Source organism: Lepidochelys olivacea, assembly GCF_965140295.1.
Source record: "Lepidochelys olivacea isolate rLepOli2 genome assembly, chromosome: 1".
Classification (NCBI taxonomy): Eukaryota; Metazoa; Chordata; order Testudines; family Cheloniidae; genus Lepidochelys; species Lepidochelys olivacea.
In genome coordinates this window covers 341325454-341352360 of record NC_140411.1, presented here as the reverse complement: position 1 = coordinate 341352360, position 26907 = coordinate 341325454, and the positions used below count along the sequence as shown (strand labels likewise).

At 39.9% G+C, this 26907-nt stretch overlaps 1 protein-coding gene across 7 annotated transcripts in view; it reads left to right on the top strand.

Moving 5' to 3' along the window:
* Window positions 1–26907, top strand: part of CELF2 (CUGBP Elav-like family member 2) — a 701166-nt gene that overhangs the window by 302976 nt on the left and 371283 nt on the right. For 6 of the 7 annotated variants that reach the window (XM_084628178.1, XM_084628174.1, XM_084628177.1 and 3 more), the window contains one exon: window positions 23887–23922. Coding sequence is in view for 5 of the 7 variants with exons in the window: in XM_084628174.1 (XP_084484300.1) it covers window positions 23887–23922 (36 nt within the window). In the remaining 2 variants the exon portion in view is untranslated. Of the gene's footprint in view, window positions 1–23886; window positions 23923–24914; window positions 24936–26907 lie in introns of those variants that run through there. The other variant, XM_084628179.1, reaches the window with a different exon arrangement.

The following is a 26907-nucleotide window of genomic DNA, read 5'->3' as shown; positions in this document are numbered from 1 at the left end:
GGGAGGGCTCCTGTCCCATACTGAGAAAGCGGGACGATCAACGAGTTATCTTAAGTGCCTATACACAAATGCAAGAAGCCTTGGACAAGCAGGGAGAACTGGAAGTCCTGGAACAGTCATAGAATCATAGAATATCAGGGTTGGAAGGGACCTCAGGAGGTCATCCAGTCCAACCCCCCTGCTCAAAGCAGGACCAATCCCCAACTAAATCATCCTAGCCAGGGCTTTGTCAAGCCTGACCTTAAAAACTTCTAAGGAAGGAGATTCCACCACTTTCCTAAGTAACGCATTCCAGTGCCTCACCACCCTCCTAATGAAAAAGTTTTTCCTAATATCCAACGTAAACCTCCCCCACGGCAACTTGAAAGAAATTATGATTTGATTGGAATAACGGAGACTTGGTGAGATAACTCACATGACTGGAGTACTGTCATGGATGGATATAAACTGTTCAGGAAGAACAGGCAGGGCAGGAAAGGTGGGGGAGTTACATTGTATGTAAGAGAGCAGTATGCCTGCTCAGAGCTCTGGTGTGAAACTGCAGAAAAACCTGAGACTCTCAGGATTAAGTTTAGAAGTGGGAGTCTGCTATAGATCACCAGACTAGGGGAATGAGGTGGACGAGGCTTTCTTCCGGCAACTAATGGAAGTTACTAGATCACAGGCCCTGGTTCTCATGGCAGACTTCAATCACCCTGATATCTACTGGGAGAGCAATACAGCGATGCACAGACCATCCAAGAAGTTTTTGGAAAGTGTAGGGGACAATTTCCTGGTGCAAGTGCTGGAGGAACCAACTAGGGGCAGAGCTCTTCTTGACCTGCTGCTCACAAACCGGGAAGAATTAGTAGGGGAAGCAAAAGTGGAGGGGAACCTGGGAGGCAGTGACCGTGGGATGGTTGAGTTCAGGATCCTGACACAAGGAAGAAAGGAGAGCAGCAGAATACGGACCCTGAACTTCAGAAAAGCAGACTGTGACTCCCTCAGGGAACTGATGGGCAGTATCCCCTGGGAGAATAACATGAGGGGGAAAGGAGTCCTGGCTGTATTTTAAAGAATCCTTACTGAGGTTATAGGAACAAACCATCTAGATGTGTAGAAAGAATAGTAAATATGGCAGGCGACTAGCTTGGCTTAGCAGTGAAATCCTTCCTGATCTTAAACACAAAAAAGAAGCTTACAAGAAGTGGAAGATTGGACAAATGACCAGGGAGGGGTATAAAAATATTGCTCGGGTATGCAGGAGTGAAATCAGGAAGGCGAAATCACATCTGGAGTTGCAGCTAGCAAGAGATGTTAAGAGTAACAAGAAGGGTTTCTTCAGGTATGTTAGCAACAAGAAGAAAGTCAAGGAAAGTGTGGGCCCCTTACTGAATGAGGGAGGCAACCTAGTGACAGAGGATGTGGAAAAAGCTAATGTACTCTATGCTTTTTTTGCCTCTGTCTTCATGAACAAGGTCAGCTCTCAGACTACTGCACTGGGCAGCACAACATGGGGAGGAGGTGACCAGCCCTTTATGGAGAAAGAAGTGGTTTGGGACTATTTAGGAAAGCTGGACAAGCACAAGTCCATGGGGCAAGAAGCGCTGCATCTGAGAATGCTAAAGGAGTTGGCGGATGTGATTGCAGAGCCCTTGGCCATTATCTTTGAAAACTCAAGGCAATTGGGGGAGGTTCCGGACAACTAGAAAAAGGCTAATGTAGTGCCCATCTTTAAAAAAGGGAAGAAGGAGGATCCTGGGAACTACGGGCCAGTCAGCCTCACCTCAGTCCCTGGAAAAATCATGGAGCAGATCCTCAAGGAATCAATTCTGAAGCACTTAGAGGAGAGGAAAATGTTCAGGAACAGTCAGCATGGATTCACCAAGGGCAAGTCATGCCTGATGAATCTAATGGCCTTCAATGACGAGATAACTGGCTCTGTGGATGAGGGGAAAGCAATGGACGTTTTATTCCTTGACTTTAGCAAAGCTTTTGATACAGTCCCCCACAGTATTCTTGCCAGCAAATTAAAGAAGTATGGGCTGGAGGAATGGACTATAAGCTGGATAGAAAGCTGGCTAGATCATCGGGCTCAACGGGTAGTGATCAATGGCTCCATGTCTAGTTGGCAGCCGGTATCAAGCAGAGTGCCCCAAGGGTCAGTCCTGGGGCCGGTTTTGTTCAATATCTTCATTAATGATCTGGAGGATGGTGTGGATTGCACCCTCAGCAAGTTTGCAGATGACACTAAACTGGGAGGAGTGGTAGACACTCTGGAGGGTAGGGATAGGATACAGAGGAACCTAGACAAGTTAGAGGATTGGGCCAAAAGAAATCTGATGAGGTTCAACAAAGACAAGTGCAGAGTCATGCACTTATGATGGAAGAATCCCATGCACCGCTACAGACTAGGGACCGAGAGGCTTGGCAGCAGTTCTGCAGAAAAGGACTTAGGGGTTACAGTGGATGAGAAGCTGGATATGAGTCAACAGTGTGTGCCTTGTTGCCAAGAAGGCCAATGGCATTTTGGGCTGTATGGGGCATTGCCAGCAGATCGAGGGACGTGATCGTTCCCCTCTGGAGTACTGTGTCTAGTTTTGGGCCCCACGCTAGAAGAAGGATGTGGAAAAATTGGAAAGTGTCCAGCGGAGGGCAACAAAAATGATTAGGGGACTGGAACACATGTCTTATGAGGAGAGGCTGAGGGAACTGGGATTGTTTAGTCTGCAGAAGAGAATAATGAAGGGGGGATTTGATAGCTGCTTTCAACTACCTGAAAGGGGGTTCCAAAGAGGCTGGATCTAGACTGTTCTCAGTGGTAGTAGATGACAGAACAAGGAGTAATGGTCTCAAGTTGCAGTGGGGGAGGTTTAGGTTGGATGTTAGGAAACACTATTTCACTAGGAGGGTGGTGAAGCACTGGAATGGGTTACCTAGGGAGGTGGTGGAATCTCCTTCCTTAGAGGTTTTTAAGGTCAGGCTTAACAAATCCCTGGCTGGGATGATTTAGTTGGGGATTGGTCCTTCTTTGAGCATGGGGTTGGACTAGATGACCTCCTGAGGTCCCTTCCAACCCGGATATTCTATGATTCCGACAGTTTGAAACAAACTCTCAAATGTCCACTATAGACCAGCCTAATTCCGTTAGGTGAATTTTCATTTGTCTGAAGTTTGTCTAGAACAGCAACTGTCCTCACATTTTTTTTTTATTTTTTTCTCCCCACCATATTTTTGCACTTGTGCTCACGTTTGTAGCTTCACCTACTTCCCAACTCTTTTTGAATTGTGCAGATAAAGCCAAGTCTTAATGCATGAGAAATGTTGGTACTCAGCATGAAAACATTCGCCTGCTCCTAGTGCTTGTGTTGTGCTTCGAGATCCTTGGCTGCATGTTCATATATGCCATTGTATAGTGACTATTCAACAATTATCCTTCATTGACTAAAATGACTATTCAAAATTACCATTGTTTGAAAGCTCAAAACATTATTCTCTGATTCCTGGCGTGGCTGTCTGCCTATGCAGTTTCACTCACAGTTCCTAGTTTTTCACATATACATTATGAAAAATCAGCTTTCAAGATGTGAATCTTCAGCTTACTTAAATGTACACACTGGAATCTTTTTCGAAGGTTTGATTCGGACAACACCTATTTTGATTATCTCTGTAACTGAAAAAGATTATGGATAATGCAGTGGCCTATTCATACACTTTTATATTACAATGTGATAGCCTTCCACAGTCATGGTTGCTTTGATCTGAACAATCAGCACATCCAGAGCCTTAAAACAATGACATCCCCATTTGGACAAATACAAGGAAGCAAATTTCCATCTCCCAAAGAGAGAGAAGAGAAGGCAGGCCAGCCAGATCATAATTGTCTTTAATTTGCACTTCCAGAAGTTGTAACGTTCACCTGCAGCTGAGTGGCACTCAGAAAAATGTGAAATTCTTCTTTACCTTTGAAAACATTAAAGAAATGACTTCAGATCTGATATTTACAACAGAATGTCCTGCTGATGGACCAAACACATCAGCATCAATAGGATATGCTTCTTTTTATCCATGGAGCTGAATGATCGCTGCAAGTGGTGAACACTAAAATCGAATTCCATAACAGGCAGGTTTGCTTTTATTCTTTTTATCCTTCAAGAACATTTCAGAATGTTCAGCCCTTTTGGACACCAGTGCCATATTGAATTCTTACTATTCTCTCTGAAGTCTTTAGAGATCAGGGATAATTTGGTAACTTAGCTTATCTAGGTGTTTGTCTAGTTGGGTTATTTTTAATAATGGAAAGAAGAGTTGGTCTTTCATAATGCCGTTCCCCCCTCGCCGAGTCCCCACAGTATTTCATCTTATCTCTTTAAAACTTCTTTTCCCAATATAAGATGAGTGAACTACACAGTCTTTAGTGAAAGTTAATGTATCTGCTTCAGCATCATTGGTTTCCAGGTGTCTTACAAGCAGCGCATTTTTGTTCTGTGGTATCTTGTAAAATTCCCGTCCCTTTTTGGATAATTTTTTACAGGAAATACCCGGAGGCTTTAATTTCCTTCAAAATTGTTGTTTCTTTTATGTCCCCTTTCTTTACTTGTTCTTTTGTGGAGAACAGTTTCCCTTCAGTACCTTTATTCCGTGGGAGGCAACTGTGGGTGGTTACAGATGACGTGTGCTTCAGAATTTTGTAGCTTTTGTTTGAAAAATTTACCATTCCATCTCTCTCTCTCTCGCTCTCTCTCACACTAGCTAAGTGGCATGTCTCTGTACTGGGGAATCTTACAGCTCTGGGGCATGGGTATAACCTGGGTCCCATAATTCCAGAGAGGCCCCAGAGGAGCAACTCCTTCTTCCACAGAGAGAACTCTTGGAGTCCAAAGGGTGGCCTCTGTCTCTGAGTTCTTTGTCAGAGAGAAGCTGATGAGGGCTACTAAAGTGTAGTGCAGAGGACTAGTAAAGGTTGCAGACATTAATCCCTGCTGGAAGCTCCCTGAGTTGATGGGAGTTGAGGAAAATGCTGGCTATTTCTCTAAATCCAATACATCTACTGCTGCAGCTCCTGAGGAAAGGCAGCTACCCCAGGAGAGCAAGAGGCAGCCTCTTTTGCCTGCCATCAGCATTCGCAGGTAGACATGATAATGGGTGAGGGATGGTGAAAGGGAGGACACTGAGGATAGGAAGAGTAAGGAAAAAGACGGAGCTTCCAAGGATGGAGTTGGGAGCATAAGTAGCAGGTAGTTTGGATTAGAATGGGTATTTATAGTAAGTGGATGGGGAGGGGACACTTATAGTTCCCTAGGTTTATCTCCCACTTCAAAGTTTTGGTTGGGGCCCATCTGAACATTGATATTCCCACTTCCCTGCACGCACATCCACGCTGAAGGTCTCGACAACCTCACTTAAAGGGACATTGTGTTGTAATACTATGACATTTGCAAAGCAAGTATCCTTAACATCATTGTTATAGAGACCCTTCCCCCACACCCCTTCCTTGTGCCAAGTATCAATGTCCATTGTATACAATAGAATCTGAGTTTATATTTCTCCTGACATTGGAAAGGATATTTCTTTTTTGTAAACATTAAAATGTTACGCAGCTCATGTTTTTAGTTTTAAATATAGCAAAAACATTTTGCTCAAAATAGAAGATTGATTTAGTTCCAGCATCTGGCGTGTGTTAATTTTGAAATGGTAACATAAAAAACACTAAATTAGAGTTTACTAAAATTAGAATCTCAACTGCAGTTGAGTCTCCATTTTGTTACTTTTCAGACTGAACGAGGATGCTTGTCATGAAACTACAAACAAGTGCCCAGTCTCTTTTAATGGACTGTACAGACCTAGCTGCTTGCTTTCCCAAATCGTTTACAATTTACATTGGCAGTGGGCTCAAGGCTAAACATTTTCAATCTAGATTTTAAACACACCTAATGTTTGTGGATGTTTGGATCTGGGGCTTTGGTTCAGGGCAACATCCAAATGTCCATGATTCTAGTTACTACTTGTTTACCGTTATGAACATTTCTGTTTGCAGTGATTCTGGGTACAAACTAAAGTCACATGAAACTTGTGGCTCAGATTCACATCGGTTGAGTGAATCTTATTTCTGTTTGTGTTTTTTTTTTCTTGCCTCTTCATTCTACCCCACTTTCCATGATGTATGCCATGTGATAGATATTATGTTGCTATGATTTTCTTTCTAGCTGTGATCCTGACTTCTGTGCATTGCATGAACAATGTCTGTCTGTCTTATAACCTCCATGTTTAATCCCTCCATATAAGAATTAAAGAAATCCTCTGTTTTTCTTTCTCATGGGTATTTTATGTTCTTTCTTTGTTTTCTTTAAAGGTAATCATATACAAGACTGAGAGAGCATGATTTGCACTTTGGGAGGGGGACTCGAATGTTTCTCACTGAGATTTACTTTGTGTTGCATAGGTCCCCAGTTTCACCAGAGTTGCAGCCCTGAAAACTTCTAACTTTATAAAGTCTTTTGGCAAGCCCAGCCAAAAAATTTTTGGTTTTGTAGGCCTCGTCTCAAGTTTAATTATTGTTTAATTAATTATTTGTTCAGCCCTAATAGCAAATTCAGGTCCCAGTTTTGGAATAAGAGCCTAGAAGATTGGTGGTGGGAGGGAGATTCTTAGATTTTTAAAGAGAACCTCTGCAAACCCACTACCTAGAAGACTATTGTGCGTGAATCTCACCACCAAAAAAAAAAAATTCTAACACTCTCTTTGCCCAGAGTACATTCTCTCATTCTTGCAGGGGTATTCACATCCATAATTCCAACTAATTTTAAAAGACACTTAATCAGTTACATTCATCTGACTCTGGGAGAATGAGCTCTATCCAGCAAGTCAAGTCTGTTTCATCTGCACATAGAAATATAGGCAATGGTTACTTTAGCTACCATGTAATCTCCATCAGTTAAATGCATAATTTTTTTTTCCACTGGCCTCTGTCATAGTTGTTAAGTCTGTGGAAAGTAGTTAAATGATTAATGTTGCCAAGCCTAGGATAAAGTGGATTTTTGTTTGATTGTTGCGGTTTTATGTAAGATTTCAAGAATACCAGAGAGGGGTGTGTGGGTGGAGGGGGTGGATGTGTGTGTGAGGTTTGGGGCTTTAAAGGCATTCCTTTAATTTCACAAAGTAATAAGCGGATGGGTTACTTTCAAAATGTCTTCCAATATTTGTATTACAACATTGCTTACAGTGCCCCAACAAAGATTGGCCCTCCTTTGGCTATGTGTTCTACAAGCATGTGGTAAAACGTTGTCAAACGTTGGGTGGGAAAACGGAGACGCACAGAGACTAAGTGGCTTTTCCAAGTTTCCATCGTGGGTCAGTGGCAAGGCCCAGATTTGCTGATTCCCAATCCACTAGCCCATGCTATCTAAGTACCCAAAGGGCTCCATCCTGTGGAAGATATATGGGACTGGAAGGGCTCACCAGTATGACCCAGCATGTGTAATTTGGTATCTGTGTTTATGTAATGACATGAATTCATTTTGTAGCATAGGAAATGATGCATTACTCACCTGGAGAATTTCACGTGACATATCTTCATGTAGAAAAAGCTGTGGCATACATTAAATTTAATTGCTGCTCCTCTGTGGCTTAAAATTGAGGGTGGCTTCTAGTAAATTTAATTACTTCCCCCTGCAGCTTGCATGGTTAGTAATCGGGGCAGCTTCTAAACAAAGATTTAGTTGCTATCTTTTAATGAATGGGAAGTGATGAGGAAGTATTCTATAAAATACAGACACACAACATACCTTTTATACCAACCTTAATTTAATAATGATGATAATAAAAAAGCAAGCTGACTGTAACATCCAAGTGCAATGTTTCAAATGTTACTTTCTTTTAAAAAAGCATTTTCCAAGCTGAATTTGGCCTTGAAGCATTTAAGCAATGAAGCCTTCAATTTGTTCAAGTTCCTTTACAGATTTATGAGGTGAAACAGGTTAATGACAATTTTTTTTTATAGAGTGTTCTATTGACTATAGCTGGCAGATCTGACAGTTAAAATGAAAATTGTTCCAGAAGCAACTTGAGTCAAACTAATTATTGGAGATGTTATAGGGATGTATAATTATATTCACCTTTGAAAAAAAGAAAGGGGGAAAAATTATTACAAATGTGCTTTTTAAAGAACAAGTGGAGAAATAAAAGCTGTAATTGTTCTTAATTATAGTTAACTGTAATTGCACACAATTGCAATATGCAGCACATCAGCCGTAGATTACGAAATCCTGGCACATATATATATATATATATATATATATAGTGCACAAGCAAATTCAAGAGAAGAGCGAGAGTTTTATGAATGTTATGTATAATTTAGCTCTTTTACTTTTGATTCTATCCTTGTTGATTTGATTTTGGTTTTCATGGTTATTGTAGGGAGATAATTGTCAATGGGGTGGTTCTGCCACCGTGAGTTATCCTCTGCAGTTGAGTCAAAATTATCACCTTCCAAAGGAAACTATCACAGTTTTTAGATTAAAAACTGATGCTTGGACCTGCACTGGCCAGATTTTCAAGGTATTTAGGCACCTATGGATGCAGAAAAGAGCCTAACTCCCATAGATTTCAACCTGCTTAGGTGCTTTTGAAAATCCTACTTGGTACCCATCTGCCTAAGTACCTACGTATAAATGGTTCAAGCCATTAACTTTCAGGAAAAGTGTTCTTGGGCTAAAATCCATGAACTCGGGTACCTAAAGTTAGGTGGTGGTTTCTGTATTATTGTAGCTCACGAAAGCTTATGCTCAAATCAATTGGTTAGTCTCTAAGGTGCCACAAGTCCTCCTTTTCTTTTTGCAAATACAGACTAACACGGCTGTTACTCTGAAACTTGTCACTCAAATAAGAGTCCTAATTTTTCAAAAGGGTACATGCAGCTCCTGTTAACTTCAGTGAGACTCAGATCTTCTAAAACATCATGCTGCTCTTATTGGATGTGTAAATATGGATTTAGGAGCCTGGACTAAGACACCAGGTTTTGAAAATATTGGCATTGATATTTTACTTACAAAATTGGTCATTTCTAATATCAGGTTAGAGGGGCATGTGCTTATGTAAACTATTATTCATCATTGTACACATGACTTTGATGTCCATTCTTGTACATCTTTGAACGCTTCAGATGGACTCTACCACCTCATCTGCCTTTGCTGGGACTGCTTCTAATATTTCAAATCTCTCGACTTCTTCATATTGTTTCTCTTTTAAAAAGACAACCTGCCACAAAAGTGTGATTGGCCTTCCTTCTAAATTGTTTGTGCAGAATTGACAATATCCAGTCTTGGACTGCAGCAGGTTTCAGATCTAATAGGTCACTAATTTTAAGACCAGAAATAAGTGCTGTATAGTTTTGGAACCATAACGTTTCATTTATTTTTGCATGCCATCAGCTTGCTTAATGCATGTACAAAGGGAAATTATAGTCCCAGATCCAAGCAGCTGTCCGTCTAAATCATGCTGCATTGTGGTTTGGGGACACAGGGCAAATGTCAGTTCTTTAAGAGACGGAGATATGTTTGGGAGATAATCAATCATTCAAAGGTTTTTCAGAAATATTGCAAGTTCTGAAGAGAATCATTCAATCAAGATAAGTAGTAGGTGTTGCACAAGGAGTTTGAGAACCGTTCCGGGTCTAAGGCATGACACTCAAGAAATCTAAAGACTGGAAGGGGGAAAAGGGGGGTAAATAGGGGTGGTTAGGTGAATGTGCAGGTAAGGAAGGGATGGGAGTAAAGCTGAAGGTATGGGTGAAGCTATTTTTGGAGTTAAGGATAAACATTTTGAACTTGTTGCAGAAGAATTAGTAAAGGGAGAATGGAAGGAGAGCAGTCATGGCAACTGGCAGACTCTGAAAGAGCTCACATGGCTGCACTATAATGTTAGCATAACTGTTACAGGGCTCCTAATGAGCCAATTTAAGTAATATTGCTTGACAGCAGGGGTTTTTTTTTATGCCTCTTCATTAAACAGAAAATATATAAAGGCTGACATCCAAATAGCATCCAATTTGGATACAGTTTTATCATTCTGACATTAAGTATAGATGGATGGATTGACCCTGATCTGAACATCTTGAAGGATAATGCTAGTTAGTGGAAGCTACTTAATGTGGAATTAACTGTGTATACATTTGTGTATGTGTCCCGGGAAAAGCTGATTCTGAATGCAAAACATGTTCACCAGTCCCCTTTGTTAATACACAGCATTGCTTGTGCTCTCCAATAAAATATTATTTCTGTGCTACTTCTGTAATTACATTTAATAATCAGCTCTCACAGTCCAATAGTATTAAACGTAGGAGTCTTTTCAACAAACTATGATAAATAGCTGTTTGCAGAACTGTTGTACTTGAGGAAGCTTTATAGCTCCCTTTGTAAGATTTGTCATTTTCCTAATGCAGCTTCAAAAAGCTCCTAAGCTTTGCTGTGTGGCTTCACTCACCCCCCCCGCCCCTTTTTGTCTGTGAATGTAGCTGGGTAAATGAAGCTTAATGTGCCATTTCCAAGCACTATGACACTCCTCCAGGGCTGGTTACATTTACCATTGCTAAAGTCTAAATAAGTGAGTTTTAATGAGCAGGATGCTTGCTAATAGCAGATTCAGGTACTTAGTAGTCCATGGTATTTAACTGTGGTAGAATTACAGACCATAAATGGTCTGATGATTAATAGATGTACCTGCTATGTATTGCAGCCTGATAGTTCCTTAATGGCACAAACTATCTTAAGAACATACTATTGTTTGGAGGTTCATGTGGGAGAAAAGGCCTAGCTTAGATGTATGTCCTGCTGGCATTTAAAAAAATCCATAAAACCGGACGATCCTGGAGCGGCAGGCCCGGGACTACAAAGCCGTGCTGGATCTGAGGAGCAAGCTGGAGAATGAGATCAGTCAATACAGCCAGCTGATTGAGGGAGTGACAGACAGGCTGCCCGAGGCAGACCATTAAGAAAGTGGTGGTCTCCGCCCAGGAGATTGTGGATGGGAAAGTGATTGTGCAGCGATCAGAGGAAGTAATTCAGTAAACAGGCAAATCTCAATCTGCTGCTGCTGCATTTAGAGCTCCTTTTAATCTGCTTTAACAAGCCAGGGTGTGGGATGCATTGTCTTCTGTAGAGGTCTGTGCTCTGCTGTGATTGGAATACTGCTGAATAAAGATCTTCCAAGCACTTTAAAAATAAATAAATAAACTAGTGAGAGAAAAGTAGTACTTATGCACTTTGGCTTCCCCAAGAGGCTTGGTCAGCAGATTCTCTTTATTTAGAGCTGAAGAAGAGTTCCATGTAGCTCGAAAGCTTGTCTCACCAGAAGAAATTAGTCCAATAAAAGATATTACCTCACCCACCTTGTCTCTCTATTATTCTGGGACTTACACAGCTATAGCAACACTGCAGAAACTCTAGTAGGTTGGTTTTGTTTTGTTTTTTTTGATGCAGGCAAAATGACCCAATAGGCCAGATGCTAGCCACATTCTTATCCATTCTCACTCCATTTCTGTGCAGTGGCAGAATTTGACCATATTGTTTTAAATGGTTCGGGGAGAGGGGGCGGGGGACGACCAGAAAAAACCCAAAGCAGCTGTGGATGGAATAAAGAAAACCCAACTGCCACAAGTGGTGACTAAAAGAATTGTGGTATGTGGTGAGTCATGGGAGAATCAGGTACCTCAATCCAGAGGGATAGACTTCAGGATACTTATGAAAATCATGCAAGTCCTGGAGCTCTCATTCCCCGCTCAGCCCCATTTTTGTTAGTGAAAGTCATGGACAGGTCCTGAGCTTCTGTGAATTTTTGTTTATTGTCCGTGACCTGTCCCTGACTTTGACTAAAAATAACCCAAACAAAATCTTAACCTTACTCATTATCTCCATCACCGCAAAGACTGTGAAGTCAGAAGGGACCATAATGATCATCTGTGGCCTCCTGGGATAAGAGTGCGGGGGAATAATATCAGGAATAAAAGAGTTAATTGGTGATTGTGTATAATGGCTTTGTTCTTGATTTAATCAATAAGGTTTAACACACAATAACCATCACAACAGATGGACAAAAGTTTAAATATGTTAATGATGGAATACTAAGTATTATTTACAGTCATATTATTTTAGTGTCCTATTATCTTCATTGCATTTAGCCTGTTTCTCCCAAACTGTTCAATCATCTTTGTCCCAGAGACAATGCAATGGGGCCCTGAGAACAGATTTTCTCATGAGATTTCAGGTACTCTCTCATTTCTGCTGGGCCTGAAGTGCAGTGAAAGTAGCTGCTCTCTGTATTAAAAGCAGGAAGTAGCAAAAATATTGAGCCTATTGTCTTGTGTTTGGCACCCCAGTTTTGCAGAACCAAGAAGTGTGCATATTAAATCAGAGACCCCCAAAGTGTCCCCTCAGATCTACTAACTAATCTAGTTTAGGTGCTCCTAACGTACTTCTCCCATTGGTATCTAATCTAGATCCAAACTCCCCTTAATTTAAAGGGTGTACAAATATCCAAAATATCCAAATATCCAATATCATGCACGTGCCCACGTTTCTTTGAATAAGGTTCTGATCAGCATTTGAACCTCTACGTACTTAAATCTCTCAACATTATGGTTTTCCCATCAGTAAATTTAATGTAATAGTTTCAGTCCAATGATATTTCTCTAGATTAGAGGCAAAAATAAACTTCTTTAAACATGGCACTGAAGGAAAATCAAGGGTTACTTTTCCAAAATTACAGCACTTGACTAAGCTCAAATCTCCCTCAGTAGTGCCAAGTCAGTGTGGGTTAGTGAAAATGTCCCATCCCATGAAATCCCCCAGGTTTTAGGCTGTTACAGTGTGTAAAATCCTGCAAAGTCCATTGATTAAACCCAAATCTAAATTAAAAGAAAAAAGGAAACAAGTTAATGATTAAACTGAATGTGTACAACATTCTGCATATTTTATCCAATAAAATGTAAAGCTTTTTTAAAAAACTGACGGAACAGATTACACATTCGAGAATGAGTATTTACAGTGTAATAAAAGCTTGTCTTCAGTACCAGAAGATACATGTACAGAGTTTATACAGAACCTTAGCAATCAGAGGTGTAAAAGACCATAATAGGTCATACTCCATCCTTCTGCGTAGGTATGCTTACTTCTTGAAGTACTACTTAGGTTTAGTGTTTGGTCTATTTTGTATATCACAATGATTTAGAGGTCATGTGAGGTGTTAATAATGACATATTGAGAGCCGAATTCTGCCTTTAGTTCTAAAGCTGTGCAAAGTCTCAGTTATACAGAGTCACAGTCTGATCCCAAACGATTATTAAGATCTCGGGCTTAATTCTCAACTACCCTTGTTGTCACGTATATGTTGCAGTCTGATTTACTAGCATTTTACCTTCAAGTGACAACACAGCGTGCAGGGCTATCGTAGATGGAATTAAGAAATTATGACATCCGATATCTGGTGAGAGTCACGCCCTCAAACTTTGTAGAAAGATGTGTGTAGTTAGTACTAGTGGGAATTCTCCCTACCTACCACAGTAGGGAAATAATAATCTGCTCTGCTCCATATGGGAATAGAGGAGAGGAATGTCATCAGCACCATCACTATCCATGGAGCAATTACAGACCCCTGAGGCTGCTGGAGCATCTCCGTCCCCGTTTTCTCTCTGTATAGGTAGGAGGAGGATAGGGGGGATCCCCGACAGAGCAAATCTCCCTGCATGATCCTCCCTACAGTCCCTTCTGTGTCCCCAGGGAGCTGAATACTGCACTTTGCCTGTGATGATCTGTGGGCCCCTAGCCTTTTTTCTTTGAGTCCTGTTGTCAGCCTTGCTCACAGAGCCACACCAGTGGAGCCTGCACATACACAGAGTAGGAAGGTCTTGTAGCTAAGGCACTGGATTGGGAGCTCTAAGTTCGATTCCCACCTCTGCCACAGACTTCTTCTATCTTCTTGAGTAATGTACCTAATCTCTGTGCCTCCATAACCCATCTGCAAAATGAGGGTAATACTGCCTCTCTCCCACTGTTTTTGTCTGGCTCTTCTCTATGTAGACCATAAGCTCTTTTGGGGTGAGGGTTGTCTCAAAATACATGTTTGGTCAGTACCTAGTACAAGGTACTAGTTGCGCCTCTCCTAGGGTGACGAGAGAGTGTGAAAAATCAGGATGGAAGTGGAGGGTAATAGGTGTCTATATAAGACAAGGCTCTGTGTCAAGGGGTGCAGACTCACCTGGCAGTGCCTGCTGCTGGTCGTCTTGAAGAATTAGCATCTAGCCTCCAGAGCGCCTCCTTCAGGCCGGTGTCTCACTGCCCCTTTCACTGGGTGCTGCCCCCTGGCAGTACCCCAACAGTTCCGGGTCTTCCTCTCCCAAGGGAGCCCTCACCCACTATCCCCACCTCGCCTCAATCTTAGGCTACTGCCGATCACCAACTAGCCCCCGCTTCCTGGGGCAGATTGCGGTATAAGGGGGTTTGGACCTGCTTCCTCTGTCTACCCGTGGCTGCCCCTGCAACCCCTGTACCTAATAGGCCTTCCCAAGCCCGAGCTCCCCGGCTCCCTTGGTCTTTCTTCCCCAGCCCTGCTCCCAATCTAGGTACTGTTGTCAGCCCGTGCAGCCAGGTCCCTCTCTCTCTCCAAGCTAGAGAGAGAGTCTCTTCTGGAACTTCTGGCTCAAAGCCTTTATAGAGCCAACTGGGCCCTGTTTGGGGCGTGGCCCCCAACTGCCACCACTTCCCCCAATCAGCTGAGGTTTTACTCCCTTCCCCTGCCCCAGCCCTCTGCAGCTTTTCCAACTCCTTCAGGGCTGGAGCGGTTGCTCACCCTGGTACACTCTGAATATTGGGACTGTCCTTATAAAATCGGGACATCTGGTCACCCTAGCCTCTCCATTCTACTGTAATACAAATCATAAGGCATGAGAGGTTTTCCCTATAGTGTACTTTATAAAAAGCCTTTTGACCTATATCACATTTCTAAAATAGTTGTTTCTTTAACACGGCCAGAATTATAGAAAATAAATAAATAAAAATATTCACGTTTAGAAGGATATGGAAAATATGGTATAAGTCTATCGGAATGTATATTGCATTGAGGGCAAATATTCATATTGTTACGTAGTGCAAGCATTTAAACTTTAGTAATATATGCAAGTCAGAAATGCTGGAGTAGCAAAGTTATAATAGCGGAAACAACTGCCTTTATAAAATCATCCTGGGGCAAATGAGAAGCACGTCTGCACATGTTCTCTGTCTTCTCACAGCCAAGTAGTTTTGCAAAGTGTCAGCCTGTACAGAAATAGAATGTCCATGTGAACTTGCTACTTCACTTCCTAAAAAGAGTGTTCAAATTGTGCTTGAACATCAAGCTCAGCAGCAGTATGTGCAAACAGTACTATTGCAAACAGTATCCGTAGCCTTAGTTGAATTCTGTTTCTATTTTTTTTTTATAATTTGGATCGATATCGGTCTATTTTTAAGCAAACTTTTAGATTTTTATTGATTTTATTTTAAACTTGAAGTTGCGTAAAATTATGGGATTTATGCATTTTTTTTTATTTTTTTTTATCTATTTAAATTTTCACGGTTGCAGGAAATTATGGGGGAGTCAGATAATTATTTAATGACTGTAGATGTTGAGATCCAGAAAGTTAAATCTTTATAACCCATTAAAACACAAATGGTCAACATCACATTTCAAAATATACGAAGTAAATGCCTTAAATCAACAAGTCACACCTATTTTTACTATTTATTAGGTAGTCCATTGCTAACTAGCCTCATTCAAAAGTCGAAATCACAGGATTTTGACTCATAAATTCTCAAGCAATATTTTCTTATTTTTTTCTATCTTTAAATTTGTATTATCAATGGAAATATATTTTTTTCATCTGTGTGTGTGTGTGTGTGTGTGTGTGTGTGTGTGTATAGTGAAATCGATGTTTATCAACATTTACCAATTTAAAAATTGAATCCTTCCATGCCTAATTATGATACCCATTTGATAGCTGACTCTATCATAATTAAATGTGTGTGTGTGTGTTCAATAATCAGGACAGATGTTAGTACTTTTTAACCTTTACACCATGGAAATCCTTGATTTTGAAGAGTAGGTCCATCAGTTGCCATTAGCCAAGATGTTTAGGGATGTAACCCCTAGACCTCTGACTGCCAGAAGCCAGCAGGGGGAAGACGGGGTGAATCTCTCCAAAATTGCCCTATTCTGTACACTCCCCCTGAGGCTCTGGTACCAGCTACTGTTGGAAAACATGATACTGGACTAGAGAGACTATCGGTCTGACCCAATATGGCTGTTTATATGTTCGTGATGAATTAACCAAAAGTTCTTCAAAGAGTTTTTTTTTTAACTTTTTAAATATAAAATAATTTGTAACCATTTTGATTGTTGCCAGTATCAGTTTGCTTATTTTATAGGGCTTGATTCTGAAGAGGGGGCATTGTAGAAGTATACCAAATAATGAGTGAATGAATACGTAGAAGAGAAAATAGCCGTCTTGTAGAAGTCTAAGCCAGTACGATCACGATACAAAAGTGTTTTCTTTTAAAAATTTAGAAGAACAAAACTCAAACTACATACTGTATTGTAATTGTTTGTTCATGGTGATGAAATCCCCCCAAACCAAGGAAGTGTCCATATTAAGATCAGTAAATCCTCTTGTCTCAAAATGGAGTTTCAGTAGGTGCCATTCATTCCTTTAAGTCAGTATTGAACCAATCCCCACTGCAGTGCTGAGATGAGGAGACACAAGACAATGCCTTTGAGGGTGCCATTTTTCAGCTGAGATGTAAAAATGGTCTGACCATTTGTGATCATGAAAGATCCCTTGGCACGTTTCTGCAAGAGTAGAAACATTAACTCCAACGATCTAGTTAAATTCCAGTTTGGGTTGTCACATTCTTCCTGCCTTAAATACCCCCTTCAGTTTTAATCGGATGATTCTTCATTTCCTGTGGTAAGCTATTGTGCAATTTTGCTTTGCACTGTTCAATAGTCACTGTCTTTTCATCTCTCTTAGGTCATGCATATCAGTACTGGGTAAACTAGTTTCTTGTATGTACGTGGAGTCTGGAAAGTTGTTTGTTACGGGTCTGGTTCAAACCCAATTGAAGTCAATGGGATCAGCCCCTACATTATGGAATGCTTTTGACAGGAACTGGAAATTACAAATCTAAATTATTATGATTATCATTATCCACAATGACACGTTTCAGAGTAACAGCTGTGTTAGTCTGTATTCACAAAAAGAAAAGGAGTACTTGTGGCACATTAGAGACTAACCAATTTATTTGAGCATAAGCTTCCAATGAAGTGAGCTGTAGCTCATGAAAGCTTATGCTCAAATAAATTGGTTAGTCTCTAAGGTGTCACAAGTCCTCCTTTTCTTATTATCCACAATATTACAGGATGCTTTCTTTTGTGTGTTACATCATGCCTATGGCAGATATTCCTGGAGAAATACATCAAGACTCAAATGGTCAAATAGGATTATTTTCTTTTTTAAATTCTTCTATTTTATTCCTTTATTTCCATTTATAAAAAAGGCTCCCTTCTGGGCTACGGGTGCTTGCACAATCTTTAGAAAGCTACAGCACCTGACAATGAGACAGCTGTGAATTGTCACCAAAATGAAAACCCTTTCCAACTCGTGCTCCTCTACAAATTGCTCCATCCCTCTAATATGACCTGAGGATTAACAAATTTCAGCTTTGGTCAACCAGCAAGTCAAGTGAATTCTATAGTCAAGGAGTGGGACCTGAAAACACCCTCCACAACTCTCCTGTTTAAACCAGGGCCTGTTGTTCAGGTACCCTCAGCTGATCTCATCTGCACTGTCACACAGTTGTCTTTGACCATGCAAAGATTGATCCTTGAAAGATGGAAAAGCTCTTGTGTTTCAGCCTCTTAATGAGCCTCTTAATTATATGATTAATGACCAAACCAAAGAGCCAGATCCACAGCTGTAATGAATCGACAGCGCTCCACTGGCTTAAATAGTGCTGCACTGATTTATGCCCATTGAGGAATTGGTCCTGAAGAGTTTAATATGGTAGCGGAATAATTTATGTATTTTTTTTTAAATATAGAAGAGAACACAGATGGAGATCACAAGGGAATTAGATTAACAGTCCAACTGCGTGTCTGTGTGTCTGTGTTTCCCCCCATTTATAGCCCCATTTATATCGTGTTCAAATCAGTATATTTACATTTTTTTAAAAATACCCACAGGTCTTACTGGAAAGAGGCTGTAATAATTTTCTAAATCCTAGTGGCCAGGTCAAAATGGCTTTTGGAATCCTATTATATAACCTGATTATGGGCTGTCTTTTACTGGGTTTTACAATAGTTTTAAAGCACCATTTTAGAGAAGCGAGAACCATTTCTAAGCATGGTTCTGACTAACATGGTTTGAAATCTACTCTTGATAAATCTCCTAATGTGAATATAAAGGGCTCCTGAGGCAATATGTATAACTCAACACTCCTTCCTGCACCTCAGTTCACCTCTTAGCAGAAGCACAGGCCAGAATTCTGTCCTTTTAGGACTTTCAGAAAAAAAGCAGCACGCAGAGTTAAAACCTTTGAACCGTGAAATGCAACCCCCAAAATGTAGGTGGTGGTAACAGCTGTGAGTCAGCCTCAGTCAACCATACAATTTCTTAGTAAACAAAACAAATACAAACACAACACTTGGCAAACAGCACTGGGAATAGTTTTGAATAACTTTCTTATGCAAAACTATTAGGCAACAAGAATTTTAGTGCTTTTTATACAGATTTCCCTGCTTTTCTAATGGTACATATCGTTGAGTGAGGTTTTGACAAGACACTTACACTTGTATTCTTGGTGTGTGTGTGTGTGCGCACGCACCCCTCTGATTTCACAGGGATGATTTCTCAGTTGTTCTAGTGAGGCCTCAAAACCCAGGTATGTGTGTCACCCGGATTCCCCAGAGCCCAAGGAGAATGGTAACTTCTCAGTTCCCTCCAAACACTCCAGAATTTCCACAGTCTGCAGATCCTCACTACTAGCAGCAGCTTCAATCCACGGTGCAAATATCTGGCTGTTTTTCTCTTTTCCAGTAAGATTTGGGAATCTGCAGCCTGTTTCCAAAGTGATGCAGTTATTGGGATGCAGACTCCTCAGGAGACATATCTCTTGATCCTGGGTTGATCAGCTGCTGAATCCACAGGGCTGGATCCAACTCCCATATTTATAACTTTCCTCCCTCTGAGCTGTGATTGGTTCAGTCGAGTCAACTTTCAGATGGTGGATGTGCAAAACCTGCGAGACTGTTTCCCCTTAATGGAAACTTCTGCACAGCTTCAGAAACAGCTACTGAGCATGTCTAGTAACTGCCACCCCACCTCCCTATGTCTGGATGTTTCTGGGCTCTTGGAAGTTGTTCTGCCCTGTTCTCTCTCCATGTGCAGAGAGACAAAGGATTCAAATAAAATCCATATCTTCTCCCCTCCTTGGGACTGAAGAAAAATCTAACACTGCAGAATAAGCAAGTGGGTTACGTAGAGAAGTCTTGACTTATACATGCCATGTCAAAGAAGGAAGTATGCTCAGTTCAATTTAGATTGCACCTTCCCAAATGGAGCAGTATGATCATTAACTCTCTGATCTGATATCTGACAATTTAAGAGGTTATAACCTAATTTTTATAGCATTGGTAAAATCATGCTCTGGTTTACACCCTTTCCACCCGCCTTAACTTCAGTGAGGTTGTATGCAGTGTTAATCAGCCCTGTATCTTTTACATTGGATTTTCAAGGTCCTCCCAAACTTTTGGCAGGATCTTACAACATGATGTTATGTAGGGTTTTTCCCTGGAGTGTATTTTCTTGCTCTTGTTGATGTATCCAAGACTGATTGACTTATTTTTTTTAATAAACTTTTATTTTTGCTACCGATTCAATAAACACAAATGATGATTTACTGTGTTTGTCACTTGAGGTTAGTAGAAATATGAAAATGAGTTGTATAAATCTATGTTCTGTTTCTTGAAACATTGCAGCATGGGTTTCTATTTGTTTTTGAAATAAACCTTTTTTGGGTATTGCTAGATAAGTGACCTGCACCATAAAGAGCGGTTCTTTACTGCACCAGGAATTTACTTTTAGACTAGTATTGGTGCTATTCCCAATACTTGCAGCAGGATATTTACTGTGGTAAATGTAACAACTGCAGACAGTAAATATTCAGTTTTTATTGGCACTCATTGCAAAGATTTATTTATTTTTAGCAGCAGAAACCCAGGTTTATTTTATAGGAATGTCATGTGTTGCGTACTAATTTAAAGGGTTGCTCTTGCTAGGTCTTAATTTTTTTTAATAGGGCTAAATATTTGCTCACACTGCATGAGAAAAATCTTCAGATAGCCGGGGAATTCTCTCTCTTTATTTTTTTTTTTAAAAGAAGCTTTTGTTGGAGAGTTATATTTTGGATTTGATCATGATTTCAGAACGTATTATCTTGTTAAAATAAAAAATTGATCTACCAAAATGTGAAATTGACAATGCAATTAATCCTATAAAAAGTTTATGCTGCAGAGAGATGCAAGTCGATTCTTTTTAAATTAATCATTTTAATTTTAAATTAATTTCAAAGGTTGCTTTTATAGGTCTAACTTCTTTACTCTTTGCTATGTTCAGGACTCCACATTCCAGCATTACACTTCTTTTTAATTATCATTCCTTCACCTTGTCATTTCTCAGGGCATGAACTTTGCTTTTTAAAGTACAAGCATGTGGTATGTGGTCAGAATACTGGGCCACATGTTACGATGGGGTTTGTAGAATTCTGGTTTTGATCATATCTTCACCTCTTGTGATTAAAAACTAGGCAGTATCTTTGGGAAAAGGAATTGCTATCTCCTCTCCCACCTCAGGAGCTTTCCAAAAAGTTCTTCTGTAGAAGGGGAAAGGGTGGGGATTACAATATATTACAAAATGGTTAGTACTGAAACGTTAAATGACCCTGTTAATATGTTACACAAAGCTAAATGCATTAGTGACTTTGAAGTGTATAAATTGTGGGTTAAACTTGAGAAATCTAATCTCTTGAAACCAATGCTCAGTAGATCCTAATGGAAATAAATGTCTAAGAATTATAGCTACATAAAAACTCTATACAGAATCAAACCCAAATATGTGCTGCCCCAGTGTAGTCCTTCTCCTCACTCTATTCCCCTTCCCCCCACCCACCCTTTTACATCCTGCCAGGTCACTAGTACTAGTGTACTTTTAATAATAGGTGTCTGAGATAGAGAACAGCTAAATACTTAGCTGACTGATACAACTGGGGTTGAATTTAATGGCAATATACCCCTAACTAGGTCCTTCGGAAGGGCCAGATTGTGGCTGGCTGGTCTGCAAGTGTGTGTGATAGGATGGAGAGCATAAGTCGCCCCTATGCTCCTGCATAGTGGTTGAGTGCAGTCCCTGTATTTCCTGGAGCAAAGAACTCCAAAGAGGACAATGAGATCTGGGGAGATGCCAAGGTTCTACTCCTGTGCACCAGCTAACAGGACTGGTTGTGCACACATTGAGAAGGAAAAGGCCGTAGCAACTCACATGGTGCATTGCTAAGCATAGGTGAGCTTCTCTCTGAGCCAGAATTCCACCTGAGCCGCCCAGAAGTCTTTCTGGCTCCACACTGACCCCAGCCTGCCAGATGTGCCTGTATGATTCAGTGAAGACCACAGCTGGGCAATACAAAAAGAGATGAAATTCAGTGTCCAGAAGAGCAAGGCAATGCATGTTAAAAGGAACAATTTTAATTCTTATAGAACCATAGGAGCTTCTCGATTAACTGTAACCACTGAGGAAAAATATATTGGTATCATTGTGGGCTGCTCTAGGAAAACAACCACTCAATGTGCAGCAGTATCCAAAGATGTCAAATTGTATTATGGAAAGGATGAAGAAAAATCCTTACAATATTGCAATGCCATTACCATGCTTTTGTTTTGAATATCCCGTACGCCTCTGGTCATCCCATCTCAGAAAGTATATTGCAAAAAACAACAGGCCTCAGAGGAGAGCAATGAAAATTATAAGAGGCAACGAAAATCTTCTGTATGAAAAGAGATTAAAAAGATTAGGACTACTTAAAGTAGGGCAGAAAAAAAAGAGGTGACTTGGTAAAGGGGTGTGTGTGTGTGTGTGTGTGTAATGATGATAATGAATAGAATCATAGAATACCAGGGTTGGAAGGGACCTCAGTAGGTCATCTAGTCCAACCCCCTGCTCAAAGCAGGACCAATCCCCACTTTTTGCCCCAGATCCCAAATGGATTGAACTCAAGGATTATACTCACAACCCTGGGTTTAGCAGGCTAATGCTCAAACCACTGAGCTATCCCTCTGAAGGTAGATCAAATTTAACCATTGTTGTAATACAAGAGCCAAAGCGACACCCAACGAAAAGAAAAGGCAACAAATTTAAACTGATAAAGCTTTTTGTACAAAGCATAATTAATGTGACCCTTGCTACCACAAGGTGTTATTGAGGCCAAGAGTTTAGCAGGATTCAAAAAGGATTATTGATATAAATTTATGTTAAGAATACAGCAGCTGTAGCAGACCAGGTAGAAATCTGAGATCTTCCATCATGCTTTATGATGGCAAGGGTTCCTACATTTTTCTGTGTGGACTGCCTTGTAAGGCCGAGGATTGCTTGTAAGCCAGATGCCCTCTCATTTGTGATTCCACAGCGTACCTATGACAGTTACATCAGTTGCTGACATGGAAAACTACTGTTAGGAAAGCATGTAATGTCTTTTAATGTCTTTCAATGTCATGTTAGGAAAGCGTAGGCTGTCTTGCAATGTCTGGAAATGAGGAGACAGCATCATGTGACCAGTGGCCTCTCTGCAGACAAGTGTTCACAGGCCATAGTTTGGGAACCTCGGCTTCGGAATATCAACGGAAGTTAGAAAAAAAACCTTCTGATTGTTTTTCTCCATTGTGTAGGTTTAAGTGGTTGTTTGAAACCGCTGGTAGTGGACGCCTTAGAAGGCAAGGTGCTAAACTAGGTGGACCATTGGTGTGGTCCAGTATAACAGTCCCTATGGTTTTTGGGTTTTACACAGAGGGCGGGAGGGAGGAAAAAAAAAAACCTAGTTAAAAATTCCAAAATTCAGTGAATGGTTGGATGCTGGAATAAATCCAGGCCAGATGGATTTAGAAGGTGGAGAGCAGGTGTAGTAGTATAGTGATAAATTTATATATACACCACTTGTGTGGAGGTGATAGCCATGAGATGAACTGTGATAAATCATCCACCTTAGCCAAGCCTCCCTGCCTTCTGCTCACCAATCCATTTCCCCTGAAATTTATTTCCAACCCAAGAACAGCTTCAAGCAGACCCTTTTTTTTTAAATCACATCTACCTGCCAAGTACCAGCCTCCCAAATCTGGTACTTCCCACTTAAAAATTACCGCTGCCCAAAGCCTAGAATGGGAAGATTCAGTCCTGAATCAGAGGTACTTCTGTAACATCACAGTGTCACAGATTTAGGATCCAATAGCTGGTGCAGAGATAGAAGGTGGGAGCTTTTTGCCATTGCGAAATGGGCCCACTGCTTGGTTCTAGCCCTAGAGGAAGCTGCAGGGTTGGAATTTAAAATAGCAATATAATTTTATGGATAGAAAAACTACACCTGGGTAATGTAGCAGTCAGAAACTCACACTAATAAAAATCTTTTGTATTGCTCTCCACCATGATGCATTTTCTGTTTATTACATGCTTGTGCATATTCTCGCATGGGACATCAGCTCCACATATGGGGCGTGCATGATCTTTGCCTTTAAAATGTTATAACCTCTGTAAACACTAACCAATTTTCCCTTTGGTATATCTTACAGAGAGACTGCCACAGAGTTAGCTGGAACATTACCAAGGTAAGCAAGCTGTTCTAAACTAATCTGTATATCTGCTTCTGGTAGCTGCTGAAAGAAGCACAGCCTCTTGAGCCAGAGCATCATTCTTTCATGTAGAAACCTGTCAGGGTGTGGGGAGGCAACATGGGTATATGGAGAAAACAGCATTTTGATTTCTTTGCCCAGTAAAATGGCTATAAAGAGCTGTGCACCCCCCCCCCCCCCCGCAAAACGGATCATTTTTAAATCAACATGTTTAAACCGCTTTGAGGCTCAGCTCAGTTGGCTACCACCTGAAGAAACGGATCCCAGATTTGGTTTCCTGCCATGTTCAAACTATGTATGTTGTAGGTGATTTCGATGTTGCCTTGTATTTTATCAGTAAGGGAAAAGTTGGTTGTGAAGATCCAAATGTTCTTTCATTGGGAAAGCAGAAGAACCATATAGATCCGATCTTCCAACCTTTCAAAGAATGGGTGAGAGAAGACTACCTCCTTGTGGTCAGAGGAGACAAATATAAGACTGTAATCATGGAGATGAAAATTATTCAAACCACTGAAAAAATATGGGGTGGCATTACATTCTGAATATCAAGGAACAATGCATGTGTTCCTTTTGCATCTCATTTCACCCCAGCTTCTTTATTATTGAATTGTGTGGGGTTTTTTTTAACAAGCTTAGTTATTTTTTGGTGAATATTATATTGTAGTTTGACATTTATATTCATAATGAAAATGTGTAAAATGCAAACCATAAAATCCTCTTTGCAATTATAAAATCATTTTTTAACAACATGGTGGTAAAGATATTTGACACATCAGCTATGTCTCATTCTAAGGCAGCTAAAAAAAATGCTTAACTTTTTTGGAGGGTCATGTGAGATCCAAATGTTTGTTCATTGGACAAGCAGGAGAACCACATTTGTTTATGGTGAGAACCATGGCTTGACTTAATTCCAACATATAGTAACAAGGTGTATTTTTCCTTCATTTGACAGATATTTTTCTTTGGTTGTTTTCCAGGAATGTTTGCAGGTACACACAACCTAGCTTGAATATAGCTAGGTCTTTCAGCTATTATTCTCTTTTTAGGTTTTCTGTCCTTTATTATCTTCAAATGTGCAATGAAATATGTTGGTGCAATTTAACAAGGCATCTGAAATTCTGTTTATTCTCTGGCTAATGATCTGTGTGGTACATGACACTTAGGGATTTTTATTCTTTGTAGTCATAAAGGAATGCTTACAATTCTGCATCTGGGAAAAATGAAAATAGAGATTCAACAGCAGCTGACTAGTTAATCCTTGCTTGAAGACATTGGTATTTACTATGTTTCATAATCATTTAGTTGTGTCATTTTCCTTAGTTTTAGGGGTAGAGTATGTCCAATCTGATTGCACTGCATGTCATTAACTTAACTTTGACTTGCCATTAGTTGACAATATGAAGTGAAAATATGAAACCTTTGTACAGCAGAAGTGAATTCTACCCTGGTAGTTTTAAATGCTTTGAAGTTAAAATGAGAAATCTACACTAGGAGCTTGAGTAAGCATCCAGTTTCTATCTCACTGCTAATGGAAACCTAACTGTGTGTTTGAATTCTTGCCACAGCTGAAATTAAAGTCTGGTGGTAATATGTCACAAGTAGAAATTAGATTATATGAGCAATGTGCATGAGGCATTGTAATTGTATTATAAATATTAAAGCCAATGATCTTGTCTAGATTAAAACAAATGTTTACAGCTGTGTGAGTGTTGGCATTCTTCTTCTAATCTTCAAGCTTTTTTCTGGTGTGACCTGTCGTTGCTTTTGTTTCAGTAGTAGACTTCTTTGATTTACTCTTTATTGATTAGTTTTTGGTATATTCTTTGTTCAAACTGCAAATGAATACTTTTGATATTAACGATTCATAAATTTAGAATCTAATCCAAGAATTTTTTTCTTCTGTCGATGCTGATTTTCTTCCCAAAATGATTCATTTCAATAGACACAATTTTAGGTATTGGGATTTTAAAAATGTAAAAGAAATAACTGTTCTTTTGTAGATACTGTGCTATCCACACATTTGCCTAATGAGACAAACAAACAAAAAAGGCCACTCCGCCGCAGTTCAGAATATTAAAACTTATTTATGTAACTAAACAGAGAAAAGTCATTATGTTTACAAATAGTCATAAGCATATATGTGATATAAATTGTTCAAATCCTTTCCTTCATTAGTAAATTGGCCCAAAAGAATCTCCTCTTTAACCCTTCCGAGCCTATGGCAGTGTGTATTTGTGTATGCTATGTATTTGTCTGCTCATCTGAAGGATGTCAGCATTTTCAGGGTTAATGGTGCCTCCAGGGGTTTTCTGGCTTTGTCAACATACTAAAAATAAATATTCTTTCCAAATTTGTGCACAGATTAATTGGATTATATATAAAAAAGTGCGTGCTCCAATTTCCCAGAAAAGAGTTAATAAATTAGGAAACATGTTTTCTTTCTCTCCTGTCCTAATTAAGAGACTCATAAGTGTGTGTTCAAAAAGTAAAGGTAAGAAAAGAATCCCTGTTAAAACACAGGAGGGTGGGTTGTTTGGTTTTTTTCATGTTGGCATCAGCCATCAAATGCTGTTGAGCATTTTCTGAATAATCATTTTAAATAGGAAGACACGTTTTCTTCTGATTTACTTAGCCAGAAGATTCACCAACAGATTTCATAAGTGCTTAGGGTCAAGATGGACAAAAATTGAAAAACTGAGTTTTGTAAACTTCTGTTAGAAGGAAATTTAATGGATAATTTTGTGTTTGTAGAAAAATATAAATTAGAAACAAATATATGATGGGATTAACTGCAAGAACTTGATAGCTAGGTTTTATACTACGTGTCTTTTTCTTTACTGCCTTATTTCTGTTGATATGTTTAGATAATACAGAATAGAGAGAGAATTGATTTTAAACTTAAAATGCAATAGATTCAACTTCATTATTTTATTTATATATATATATAAATTTTATTTATAT